General features: G+C 43.0%; 1 protein-coding gene across 1 annotated transcript in view; it reads left to right on the forward strand.

Moving 5' to 3' along the window:
* The window catches only part of RBPMS2 (RNA binding protein, mRNA processing factor 2), a 39,585-nt gene extending 25,491 nt beyond the window's left edge, over window positions 1-14,094 (forward strand). The window contains exons 6-8 of the mRNA XM_070762955.1: window positions 1,005-1,153; window positions 11,104-11,168; window positions 12,658-14,094. Of these exons, the coding sequence (XP_070619056.1) occupies window positions 1,005-1,153; window positions 11,104-11,163 (209 nt within the window). The 3' untranslated portion in view covers window positions 11,164-11,168; window positions 12,658-14,094. The remainder of the gene's footprint in view (window positions 1-1,004; window positions 1,154-11,103; window positions 11,169-12,657) is intronic.
* The last annotated feature ends 229 nt before the right edge of the window (window positions 14,095-14,323 follow it).

Genomic DNA, 14,323 nt, shown 5'->3' on the forward strand with positions numbered 1-14,323 from the left:
GATTTAACTACAAAATTCAAACCTTCAAAATAATGCAACATCCCATTTATTTCTTTTTCTTTGTTTCCCACCAAATATATACCTTCTGCCAAATGTCATAAAATTCTGATTCTTCTTGGTTATTTAATAGATAGATAGATAGAGAGAGAGATAGATAGAGAGATAGAGAGATAGAGAGATAGAAAGATAGAAAGATAGAGAGATAGATTACATAGATCGATTAGATAGATAGATAGATAGATAGATAGATTAGATAGATAGATTAGATAGATTAGATAGATAGATAGATAGATAGAGAGAGAGAGAGAGAGAGAGAGAGAGAGAGATTATATAGATCGATTAGATAGATAGATAGATAGATAGATAGATAGATAGATAGATAGATAGATTAGATAGATAGATTAGATAGATTAGATAGATAGATAGATAGATAGATAGATAGATAGACAGAGAGAGATAGATAGATAGATAGATAGATAGATAGATAGATTAGATAGATAGATTAGATAGATTAGATAGATAGATAGATAGATAGATAGATTAGATAGATAGATTAGATAGATTAGATAGAGAGAGAGAGAGAGAGAGAGAGAGAGAGAGAGAGAGATTAGATAGATAGATGGATAGATAGATAGATAGATAGATAGATAGATAGATAGATAGATAGATAGATAGATAGATAGATAATTGGAGCAACAAAATAAGCCCTGGAAACCTGATCCTTGGTATCCTCATGCTGTCGCTTAAAGCAGTATTTCCCAACCTTGGCAACTTGAAGCTATCTGGACTTCAACTCCCAGAATTCCCCAGCCAGCAAATGCTGGCTGGGGAATTCTGGGAGTTGAAGTCCAAATAGCTTCAAGTTGCCAAGGTTGGGAAACACTGGCTTAAAGAAACATTAAGAGTAGCCATTTCCTGATGTTGTGAGATCTGATGTGGGAGGTTTATGAACAGGTCTTGGGCAGGGGTGAAATTCAATTTTTTTTTAATTTCTCCCCTTCTAGACGATCTGTCTGGAGCCACCCTGATCCCAGCGTCTCCAGAGGCCTGGGCTCCCTACCCCCTCTACACCACAGAGCTAACCCCGGCCATTCCACATGCAGCTTTCAGCTATCCAGCTGCTGCAGCTGCCGCCGCTGCTCTTCACGCCCAGGTGAGTTCACGATGGAAAACGTGGTTGTTCTTTTTCCCCCCTTTGGGTGTGAAGCCCCCTCTTGCAACGGACAGGACGTCTCTGCTTCCAAACTATTTATTTTGTGCAGGCGGTTCCTTCCCAGGATGGAGCGTTTCATCGAGTGGGTGGAGAGTCGATGAACCCAAGAGATTCTTCCCCTCTTAAACCAAAATAGCCCGAATCCTCAGGGACAAAGCTTCTGTCCTCCAAGTCTGCCGTAAATTTGAGGGGGGACACAAAAACCAGTGGGCTTCCATTCCCCTCTGGTTCTCAAACAGGTTGGTTACAGGAAATTAATTAAGCAGACCTCCAAAAGGCAGGGATGTCCAACCTTGGCAAAATATAAGACTGGTGGACTTCAACTCCTAGAATTCCCTCTCTCTCTCTCAATCTTATCTATCTATCTATCTATCTAATCTGTCTATCTATATTTATCTATCTATCTATCTATCTATCTATCTATATATCTATATATCTATTAATCTAATCTTATCTATCTATCTATCTATCTATCTATCTATCTATCTATCTATCTATCTTAATCTATCTATTTATCTATCTAAATCTATCTATCTATCTATCTAATCTGTCTATCTAATCTGTCTATCTATATTTATCTATCTATCTATCTATCTAATCTGTCTATCTATATTTATCTATCTATCTATCTAATCTGTCTATCTATATATATTTATTTATTTATCTATCTATCTATCTATCTATCTATCTATCTATCTATCTATCTAATCTGTCTATCTAATCTGTCTATCTATATTTATTTATCTATCTATCTATCTATCTATCTATTTATCTTATCTTATCTATCTATCTATCTATCTATCTATCTAATCTGTCTATATCTATCTATCTATCTATCTATCTATCTATCTATCTATCTATCTATCTATCTATCTATCTATCTATCTATCTATCGGATTTATATACCATCCCTCTCCAAAGACTCGGGGTGTCTTACAACATATAAAAACATCAGGCTACAGTAGTGAAATCCAATTGATTAAAAACTAAACAAACAATCTAAAATTCCCAGTTATGCTAAAAATCAGTCACAGCCATTCAAACAACAACCATACAAACATTTGTCGGCTGGGCGGCTGAGATCTATGCGCACGAATGCTCTTTCGGCACCTGAGGAAATCAGGTTCGCCATCCCTGATCTATGCTATCCTGACTAGGGAATTCTGGCAGTCGGAAGTCCAGTAGGTCTTCGACGTTACCGAGGTTTGACATCCCTGCTCCAAGGTATCACTAAAAGGAAATTAGCTCAAAATGAAGCTTCCTATACCAACAAGCGCGGAGGAATCAGCCTCTCGGGAACCAGAAGTGAACTTATTTCAATTTCTCCGACTGTAAGGAGATGGGTATTTTGATCCCGTTCCAAATAGCTGTTGATGGGAAACTTAATGCCCATTTTTTACCCCTGGTGGGGGGCGGCGAAAGGAATTGACCATCTCAAGGTCAAAGGAAGAGAAGTCAGGAAGGTGACCTCACAGTTGGAGAGATGGGTAAGAAGGAGGCGGTCATCTTCCATTTCTGGAGAGTGTCCGATCCCAGAAGTTCCCCGTTGAGAACAAGGCCTCTTTTAATCTGGCGAAAGAACGGGATGAAGTCAGCGTGAACTTCTCCCCTTTCAAAAGCCATTAAACTACTGTTAATTTTGGTCCTGCTGCCAATACAAGAAAGTCTGTTCTTATGGCCTGACCTTTTTCTCCTCCGTCGGAGGAATTGCTCTGCAGACATTTTTAAGGAAGGAAGGACATCGTTTAGCATGCTGACCCCGCCATAAGAATTTATGCAAAGAAGGGTAAAATAGATAAAATGCGCAAGACACAAAGGGGGAATAAATGTTTTTACAGATTATAATTTTTCTCTCTCTCCTTCTCTCCCTCTTCCTCTCTCCCCCTCTCTCTCCCTCCCTCCCCCTCTTCCCTCTCTCTCCCTCCCTCTTCCTCTCTCCCCCCTTTCTCTCCCACCCTCCCTCCCTTCCTCTCTCTCCCTCTCTCCCTCTTTCTCTCTCCCTCTTCCTCTCTCCCCCTTTCTCTCCCACTCTCCCTCTCTCCCTCTTTCTCTCTCCCCCTCTCTCTCCTTCCCTCCCCCTCTTCCCTTTCTCTCTCTCCCTCTTCCTCTCTCTCCCTCTCTCTCCCCCTCCCCCTCTTCCTCTTCCTGCTCTCTCCCTCCCTCTTCCTCTCTCCCCCTTTCTCTCCCTCTCTCCCTCCCCCTCCCCCTCTTCCCGCTTTCTCCCTCCCTCTTCCTCTCTCCCTCTTTCTCTCCCTCTCTCCCTCCCTTCCTCTCTCTCCCTCTCTCCCTCCTTCTCTCTCTCCCTCTCTCTCTCCCTCCCCCTCTTCCCTCTCTCTCCCTCCCTCTTCCTCTCTCCCCCTTTCTCTCCCTCTCTCCCTCCCTTCCTCTCTCTCCCTCTCTCTCTCCCCCTCCCCCTCTTCCTCTTCCCTCTCTCTCTCCCTCTCTCCCTCCCTTCCTCTCTTCTTTCCTCCCCACTCTCTCATTCCTTGGAATCAGAGTTATCCCTTAAGGGGAATTTTAGTAAATCCACATTCATTTCCTGATTGCAAAATTTATTAGAAGCTTCGCCTCAAAAAGACTCCCTAAGCTACACGTGGGTGTACATACAAGCACACGGATGCCATTACAAACAACCCTTGTTTTAGGATTAGAATCTAAAAAAGAACAAAACACAGATAAAAGATGGGAAAGGAGCTTATTTTTAGTGGGGGGAAAACCAAATTCCACTTTTTTTCAAAAGAGTTTGGAGAATGGTCTTGCTTCCATCCCCTTAACAAAGGAACTTTGGATAAAGATAATTTCTGACCAGTCTCTCTTTGCTGACTTTTATATGCTGACATCTCCCTGGCCGATTGTTTAGAGAGTGCAGGACACAGGAATAACGCAGAGTTTATAGTAACTCTTGGCTAAACCTATGAGTTGCAAAGGAGGAGCTTTGCAGACTGGGCGTGCAAAATTGAAAGATTTGGCCTTGGGAAAGTGCCATGCCGACGAAAGACCATCAGCGGGTCCTGTGTTCTTATAATTTGGACAACTTGGAACAGTGGCCTGCAATTGTTTCTTCTCTCCCCTTAGAAGGAAGGTTTCTCCAGGCTGTGGTCTGCAGGTTTGTCCTTTAAAGCGAAACGAATGTGTTACTCATAAAAGCCTTTTGAGTTAAACATTATTTCACTTTCCTTACGGGTAGCTCAGAGCTCCATCCACCACAGAGGCTGAAATTCGGGCTGACTTCATGAAATAATGGAAGAATTGTTTTCTCAATTTTTTGACAGGAGTATAATGGGGATGTTTGGATTGATTAACCCCTTGGTCCACATATTTAATCAGTCAAGGTGTTCTGCTTCATTGCTGCTTGGTATAGTGAATGGGAAGGTTATTTCTTTTATTTTTATTTATTAATCAGATTTGTATGCCGCCCCTCTCCGCAGTTATGGGTCAAAATCCAAGGAAATTAATTGGACAATTCTTGGGTGCAGATTCTTGGTCATCTATTTCCTTGAAGACTCTAAAGTGATGCGTTATGGGGATCAAACTCCTACCATGGGGATCAAACTCCTATGATCCAGCCGTCATATCTATAGACGCGTTGACACCCTGATCTTTCAATTATTGTGGACTTCAACTTAGACTTATATACCACTTCATGGTGCTTTTAGAGCCCCTCTCTAAGCGGTTTGCAGAGTCAGCATCTTGCCCCAACAATCTGGGTCCTCGTTTTATCCACCTCAGAAGGATGGAAGGCTGAGCCAACTTGGAGCTGGTGGTGAGATTTGAACTGCTGAACTACAGCTAGCAGTTAGCTGAAGTAGCCTGCAGTGCTGCACTCTAACCACTGCGCCACCCCAGCTCATGCTGTGCTGGCTAGAGAATTCTGAGAGTTGAAGTCCACAAGTCTTAAAGTGGCCAGGATTGAAGACCTCTGCTGTAGATGGTCTAATTCAGGAATAGGCAAAGTTGGCTCTTCTATGACATGTGGACTTCAACTCCCAGAATGCCTGACCTAGCATGATTGGCTCAGGAATTCTGGAAATTGAAGTCCACAAGTCTTAAAGTGGCCAAGGTTGAACATCTCTGATCTACAGTACTGATGCTTTTCCCCTATTGCAAGGGTAGGCAAAGTTGACTCTTCTATGACACGTGGACTTCAATTCCCAGAATTCTTGAGCGAGCATGATTGGCTCAGGAATTCTGGGAGTTGAAGTCCAGAAGTCATAGAAGAGCCAACTTTGCCTGCCCCTATGTCTATTGAAAATAAACACCCCAGTTTCAACGATCTGAGAAGTATTTAGGGCAAGGAAGATCCACGGGGCCCCTAAGGAAGAGAAGCTCCAAGGGATGTAGAGATTCCCATGGACCACTGAAAACTCATAACCTCGGTTGACACCCAAGAAATGTCCTCTCCCCAAGTAGAGTCCTCTACCATCAAACAAGCCTCTTGCCCGCTCCCGAGGGGGCTCCCACAAGGGCCAGCTATTGGTTGAAATGACCCCCTCCTTTGATGTCTTCAGTGACCTGCAGCCAGGATGCCTACGCAGGCTAGCCCTGAGGCTCAGAGCTGGCCTTGGAAAAGTGGGACCACATAGTCCTGATTAACCCCTGCTAGAGTGCCTCTCATTCCCAGAGGCCGTCTGGAACAGGCTGGTAAGACGAAATAAAAAAAATATCTCTCTGCCATTTGGGGCACACTGTTCTTTTTATTTTCCAACTTTCCGCAAGCTTTGTTTTGGTTTCGCCCCTTAGCAACCCCAATGCATGGGCCTCCACGCTATTCACCCACCCAAAGCCCAAGCGACATCAACAACAAAAAACAACAACCCAGGCATTTATCTAACCCACCTCTGGCCAACTTGGCACATATGATACGGGCACCACAGCATGGCACTTCTTGGGCTCCCCGCGGAGCACCGATGGGTTTATCCCACCTGGGAGGGGAGGGGAGGAACCCCCGGTGAAAGTTACCTGTCACCAGGTGGCCTCGGGGAGGGTGGGAGTGCCTCCGGCCACCTTGTTTTCACTCACCAATCTCACCTGCTGGGGGGGGAGGGTGTAGCCGTAGCCGTAGTAGCAGCAACAACAACCAACCACACAACGAATTTAATTTTTTCCCCACACAGTCAACTGGCACACATCTGTCACGCTATTGACTCCGCCAGGGAAGGGGAAAGCCCCTCCCTCGGCTGGAATCTAGGGGGAAAAAAATATCTCCTTTCACACTCTTCCCCCTCCCTCTCTTTCTTTCTCCCCTCCTTCCAAAATGAGTAAAATTCTGACTTCGATGCCGGAAACGGGGAAACAATCGGGGACAATGGCTGTATTAAGGGACCACGGAAGAATTTGATGGTTGGGAGGGGCTAAGCGGCGACAATATTTAAGTCCAAGTCGGTGGCCTGATTGAGCAGCAGAATTTTACATCCGTAGCGAAAACTGCCTTAAGGCGAGGCATCCTCCCTTACCTGGGCGGCAATGCCTCTTCTAAGGCAGGTGTGTAAAAAAACAAGATGCTTTTTTGTTTTAGAGCTGATTTACTGGTGGTGCAGAGGTAAGAAACGGTCTTTTTAAAAAAGCATTGCACGGTGGGTTGAATTGTATTATCGTGGTACGTTTAAAAGCTGCTGGGGAGAAGCTTCGTTGGAGGAAGCGGGCTGGCCTCAAGAAGCCTTTGGAAGGCATTTCAGCTGCCAAAGGTGCTTTTTAAAGACAGCCAGACTTCCTTGATCATGAACGAAACATAATTGAAACATGATCGAAATATGATCGAAATATGATCGAAACATGTTAAAGGGTTAGATGAGGTTCAGGAGGGGAAGTGTTTTTAATAGGGAAGTGAACCCAAGAACAAGGGGGCACAATCTGAAGTGAGTTGGGGGAAAGATCAGAAGCCACGTGAGAAAATATTTTACTGAAAGAGTAGTAGATGCTTGGAACAAACTTCCGGCAGACGTGGTTGGTAGATCCACAGCAACTGAATTGAAACATGCCTGGGATAAACATAGATCCACCCTAAGATAAAATACAGGAAAATAGTATAAGGGCAGACTAGATGGACCAGGAGGTCTTTTTCTGCCGCCAATCTTCTATGTTTCCTTTGTTTTTCCTTGAAGACATTTCGCTTCTCATCGAAGAAGCTTCCTCAGTTCTGATCAAATGGAAGGATTTCATCATAGCCGCCCTGTCTACGGAGAGGGGCGGCATACAAATCTAATAAATAAATAAATAAATAAATAAACAAACAAACAAACAAACAATTCAGTCAGAACTGAAGAAGCTTCTTGGATGAGAAGCAAAACGTCTTCAAGGAAAAAACAAAGAAAGTCCAATTGGCTCTTGAAAAAGCCCCTTTGAGACAACCATGTCCTTCTGGATGACTATAATCTCCATAGACCAGGGATAGGCCAAGTTGGCTCTTCTATGACATGTGGACTTCAACTCCCATAATTCCTGAGCTAGCATGATCGGCTCAGGAATTCTGGGAGTTGAAGTCCACAAATCATAGAAGAGCCAACTGTGCCTACCCCTGCCATAGGCAGTTGTGTTCCCAGGTGTTTCCTTTGAATGCCACCAGAGCACGCAAAGAGCAACATACCGATTGGCCAGGGCAGATCCCTCTCTCTCATCCAGCTGCTGAAGCTGGAAGGCCAAAACTGATTCCAGATGTGCGGGGGAGATGGATTTAGGAATCCAGGAAGTGCTTTTGAGCTATGGCTGGGGAGGAGCCGATGTGTTGATGGCTATCAAATGGATCACTCGTCACTCTGCAAGATTGTTGATGGTGGGAAAAAAGAGATTGGCAGATAGGTGAAAAAAATGGTACCCAGCAGATGATCACGAAAGTTCCTGGACCTCTTGAACCAGCAAGGCGCTTCTTGAGATCCAAAAAGGATCTCTTGAAATGGTTTGAAAAGTATTTTGTTGATCACAAAAATGATTAATCACATCTCCCTGCTCCCCTTATTTTTCCTCTAGAAGAACTAGTGCGTGGGTGGCTACGATCTTCCTTGGCAGTTTAGAATAGGAGAGATTATAAAGTTCCTATATGTGTTACAGGCACAAACTAAAGTTCATTTAGGGTTGTCTTTTAAAAAACTATGAAGAGCTATTAAAAAACAAGTTGAGGATGTGCCATTTCCTCAAACCCCAGTCTACACTAGCAACAGTTTATATTATTTTATTTGTTTATCAAACGTACAGGATAGCAGGTATTGGTATAAACATAAACATTAGCAAAGTAGGTACCTATAAATTAGGACAATAGGACAGTAAGACAGGGATGGTAGGCACATTGGTGCGCTTATGCACACCCCTTATAGGACCCCTTAGGAATGGAGTGAGGTCGACAGTAGGACAGTCTAAGGTTAAATTTTTGGGAGTTTGGGGAAGAAACCAACAGAGGCGTATTTTCTGCAGTCGATTTTGGAGCGGTTTACATTAAGTTTGAATCTATTGCGTGCTCGTGTATTGTTGCGGTTGAAGCTGAAGTATTCCTTGACAGGTTGCCAACTGACAGGTGGGAACAGTGTTCCCTCTTCTTAATTCATTAAGAATTGAATTAAAAAAAATGGAAGTGAATGTAATGTAACTCACAAGGGGGCCAGAGTTCCCAAATTCTGCAAAAACAGACTTTGAGATGTTGGAATGGATGCTTTTGTCCTAATGAACGATGTGAGTGCGGAGTTGTTTTCCTGGAGCGGATTGGATGGAGTCTAGTTATTTTATTATTATTATTATTATTATTATTATTATTATTATTATTTTATTATTTATTAGATTTGTGTCCCGCCCCTCTCTGCAGACTCGGGGCGGCTCACAACAGTGATAAAAACAATATATAATGACAAATCTAATAATTAGAATCTAAAATAACAATTGTACATTTAAAAATCTAAAAGCAAAGAACCACCAATATAAAAACATACATACAGTCATATCATGCACAAAAACTACATAGGCAGGGGGAGATGTCTCAGTTCCCCCACGCTTGACGACAGAGGTGGGTTTTTAAGGAGTTTACAAAGGCAAGGAGGGTAGGGGCAGTTCTAATCTCTGGGGGGAGCTGGTTCTAGAGGGTCGGAGCCACCACAGAGAAGGCTCTTCCCCCTTGGTCCTGCCAGACGACATTGTTTAGGTCGACGGGACCCGGAGAAGGCCAACTCTGTGGGACCTAACCGGTTCGCTGCGGATTCGTGCAGTAGAAGGCGGTCCCGGAGATATTCGGGTCCGATGCCAGTCACATGATCGTCAAGGCCACTCCCACATTGGTCACATGGCCGGCAAGCCCCACCCCACAAAATAAGCCCCACACTACAGTGGGGTAGTAAAACAAAATTGCAGCTGTTCACTGTTTCTATCCAAATGTAGAATAAGGACGATCGTCCCACAAAGAGCCATTAGACTGAAAGGATTTTTTATGTTCCAGCAAGATAGGACTTTGGTTGAACTTTAGGAGAAACTTTTACAGAGTGGAACAAGTAAAGGATGGGATCAGTTGCTTGGAAACTAGGATGGGCTTGGAGCTCTTTGAAGATAGTCCAGGCAGCTTGTGTGGGGATGCTTTGATCTTCCTGCAGGAAGCAAAGCATTGAGATAGGCATCCTGCAAGAAGCTTGCAGCTGTGAGGCTGATATTGTGTTATTGAGCAAACCACGTTTCGTGCACAAACTCAGTGTGTTTTCTTGCAGATGGCCTTATGAAGAATGGGTGGGGTTTAGGAAGTTGAATAGTGGAATAATGGGGATGATCAGAGCATGAATTGGATGTCATATGGGGAGCTGGGAGTAGAATAGAATAGAATAGAATAGAATTTTTATTGGCCAAGTGTAATTGGACAAACAAGGAATTTGTCTTAGTGCATATGCAGATACACCATTTGACTAATCTTATGTAGAGTAGAGTAGAGTAGAATAGAATAGAACAGAATAGGAATAGGAATAGGAATAGGATAGAATAGAATAGAATACAATAGAATTTTATTGGCCAAGTGTGATTGGACACACAATGAATTTGTCTTGGTGCATATGCTCTCAGCGTACATAAAATAAAATATACATTTGTCAAGAATCATGTGGTACAGCACTTAATGATTGTCATAGGGGTCAAATAAGCAATGAAGAAGCAATATTAATAAAAATCTTAGGATATAAGCAACAAGTTACACCCATACAGTCAACATGGGAGGAAATGGGTGATAGGAATGATGAGAAAAACTAGTAGAATAGAAGTGCAGATTTAGGAGAAAGTCTGACAGTGTTGAGGGAATTATTTGTTTAGTAGAGTGACGGCGTTCGGGAAAAAACTGTTCTTGTGTCTAGTTGTCTTGGTGTGCAGTGCTCTGTAGCGACGTTTTGAGGGTAGGAGTTGAAACAGTTTGTGTCCAGGATGTGAGGGGTCAGTAAATATTTTCCCCGCCCTCTTTTTGACTCGTGCAGTATACAGTAGAATACTAGATAACACTGGAGGACCTGGTATGATATAGCTGCCCTGTTTTCAACTTTGGAATCACCTCAAAGGTGTTTTCAAGACCTCAGAAATATTCTGTAGGTAGTCCACCCTTTGAGGCAAGAGGTCTTCAAACTTGGCAGCTTTAAGACTTGTGGACTTCAACTCCCAGAATTCTCCAGCCAGCATAGCTGAAGAGTTGAAGTCCACAAGTCTTAAAAGTTACCAAAGTTTGAAGACCTCTGCTTTGAGGTGTGTGAAGAAATTCGTTATGAGGTTAGGGAGCTTCTGCCGTCTGAAAGAACTCTTGGTTCTGTGAAAGCAACATAGGCAAGGAATGGATAGTTCTGGTTTTTTGGGAGAACTTTGAGCACCATTGAGCCTTGGGGACAAATGCATCCTCTTGCTTGACCGTCTTACTTCTCCCACATCACACACTCTTTATCATTCTCTTCTAGATGCGCTGGTACCCTCCTGACTCGACCCAACAAGGATGGAAGTCTCGGCAGTTCTGTTAGTTTTAGTGAGTATCAAGTTGGAAGGTTTAAAGCAGTGATGGCGGACCTATGGCATGGGGGCCACAGGTGGCACGCAGAGCCATATCTGCTGGCACGCCAGCCATTGCCCAAGCTCAGCTCCAATGTGCATGTGTTTGCCAGCCAGAGGCTCTGGGAGGGCGTTTTTGGCTTCTAGGGAGCCTCCAAGGGCATGGGGGAGGACATTTTTACCCTCCCCAGGCTCCAGGGAAGCCTTTGGTGCCTGGGAAGGGCGAAACACAAGCCTACTGGGCCCACCAGAAGTTGGGAAACAGGCCATTTCCGGCCTCCAGAGGCCCCGTGGGGGGCGGGGGAAGCTGTTTTCGCACTCCCCAGTCATTGAATTATGGGTGTGGTGTGGGCACTCACGAATGCACGCTAGTGCACGCCCACGCTCTTTTGGCACTCGAGGGAAAAAAAGGTTCGCCATCACTGTCTTAGAGGAATCCTGGGTGTGGGTGGAGAAGACACTACCTTATCAAATGGGTTCTTTGCAGCCAGTGAAAGATGAGTGTCGTCGGGCTAGATAACAGCGTGGGAAACTGATGGCTAAATAATGATAATGATGATGATGATAATGATAATAATGATAATAATGATAATAATGATAATAATGATGATGATGATGATAATAATAATATTATTATTATTATTATCAGGAAAGACTTAATGAACTCGATCTGTATAGTCTGGAGGACAGAAGGAAAAGGGCAGACATGATCGAAACATTTAAATATGTTCAAGGGTTAAATAAGGTCCAGGAGGGAAGTGTTTTTAATAGGAAAGAGAACACAAGAACAAGGGGACACAATCTGAAGTTAGTTGAAGTTAGTTGAAAGATCAAAGGCAACATGAGAAAATATTATTTTACTGAAAGAGTAGTAGATCCTTGGAACAAACCTCCAGCAGACATGGTTGGTAAATCCACAGTAACTGAATTTAAACATGCCTGGGATAAACATATATCCATTGTAAGATAAAATACAGGAAATAGTATAAGGGCAGACTAGATGGACCATGAGGTCTTTTTCTGCCGTCAGTCTTCTATGTTTCTATGTTTCTATAATAATAATAATGATAATGATAATGATAATGATAATGATAATGATAATAATAATAATAAATGTTATTATACACATAATAAATATTATTATTATATGCATTATTATATGCATTATTATATGCAGCATTATTATTATTATTATTATTATTATTATTATTATTATTATTATTAAGATTTGTATGCCGCCTTCTTCAAAAACTCGGGGCGGCCTACAAATCTAATAAATGCTTTTCTCCAGCGGTACGTTGCTACCGGTACGGTACAGTTCTATGAACTGGTAGCGTCGATATGAACCTGTAGCGTTGGGATTTAGAACCCATCACTGCTTCCCATCCCTCCATGTCGGTGGGGCTATGACGAAAGACGTGCGCCCTTAGCCTTCCTAATATGTTCTTTTGCTTTTTTTCCCCAAGAGCTGCTTCTGGCCCACCTTCCCCCCTCTTACCTCTCCATGGACTGATGCGTGAAGGATGAAGGAGCCCTTGGGAACCTCCTCTCTTCGGCCTTTCCCCCCCCCCCCCCGAACACCATCAAAGTGCCCAACTTCACTTGGCCGTGTCGTGAAACGAAGCTATGGATTCCCCCCCTCCAAAACTCCTGACTACCCACGTCCTCCGTTCTCCCCTTCCCTCGTTTGTCGTGGCTTCCCTCCTCCCAAATTTCTCCTTCCCTTCAGTCTGCCAAGCCCCCGCCATCTTTGCTCTTGCTGAGTTCTCTCCTCCCTGCTACCTTCTGAGTCCCTTCAGGAGAAACTCAACCGTGTTGGTACACAACGTTTGCGGGTGGGCGTGCGTGTACGTGTGTTCCCAGCTAGGAGGCTGGTTGCGCGGCGTGGCCAGGGTTGCGTACAGTGCAATATCTAGACTCTTCTCTACCCAGAAACTTGTATATGCAGTTTTGCTGAAGGAAAGCAAAAAAAAAAAAAAAAGACGGTTCAGTTTTGCATGTTTTTTGGCATGACTTTAAAAACACTTTAACTTGGTGGGTGTGTGGGTGTGCAGAATTCGTTTTTTGGTCTAGCAGTTGTGTAACCATAGCAGTAGATCTTGGACTAACTATTGATCACTAAAACTTTTTTTTTTTTCATCTTGCTTCTATCGACTTGGCTTTTGGGGGGAAAAAAACAACGCCCCAAACTCTTTCTGTCTTCTCTCTCTCTCTTCTTCTTCTCCTTCTTCTCCTTCTCCTTCTTCTTCCTCCTCCTCTTCCTCCTCCTCCTCTTCCTCCTCCTCCAGGGTATCTTTCCCTCGTCAAGCCTTTAAAAAGTGCACTGGGTTTCCGGTCCATTTTGCTCTTCCCGAATTTAAGTCAGGATTGTTGGGATTTTGTTTATTTTGTTGTTGTTGTTGTTTGTCTGTCAAGCTTCTAATCTATCGAACAGCTGTAAAATATTTCACTTTTTTTCTTCCACATCCCTCGGATTGGAAAGAAATCCAGTCTTGCCAAATCAGCAATCCTTATGGGAATACCGAACAAAGATGTACGAGTATTTTTGTACCATGTGTAATAATGAAATATTTATGCATCATGCAAAGATTTTGTGTGGTTTTTGTGCAATTAATTATTAAAGAGTAAAAATAATAATAATAATAATTGTAATCTGTAACATGAGTATAATGTTTAGTTAAAAGCTTGAAGAGAACGACTTTTTTCTGTAACTGATTCAGTCAGACATAGTAACGAGAAATTGCACAATTATTTTTTTTTTGTGTTGATATTTTATTGCTTGGTATTTGGACGTCCTTTAAGTATTACATGGAACCATAGCTGTCTTGCTTGTATCAAGATCGTTGAATAAGTTGCTATATCCTTTGAGAATGTGAAACTGGATAATATATGAATTGTATTCAGTGGTGTGTGGGTAGATTCTTTGATGTGTGGAAGTTCTCTTTTTTTTGTTCTTTGCTCACAGAGTGCATTGGTTAACCTTACCTGCAAAAATGAAATGGGGGGGAGATGGCTGCGTTAGTCTGTGGTTGAATGTGTATCTTCATCCAATCCTTAAAATTTGTCCTCTTGGAGATTATAAATCTAGCACGTGAGCCAATACCACGAAAATGTAAACTGAAAACTCTCAGA

Source organism: Erythrolamprus reginae, chromosome 10, assembly GCF_031021105.1.
Source record: "Erythrolamprus reginae isolate rEryReg1 chromosome 10, rEryReg1.hap1, whole genome shotgun sequence".
NCBI lineage: Eukaryota > Metazoa > Chordata > Lepidosauria > Squamata > Dipsadidae > Erythrolamprus > Erythrolamprus reginae.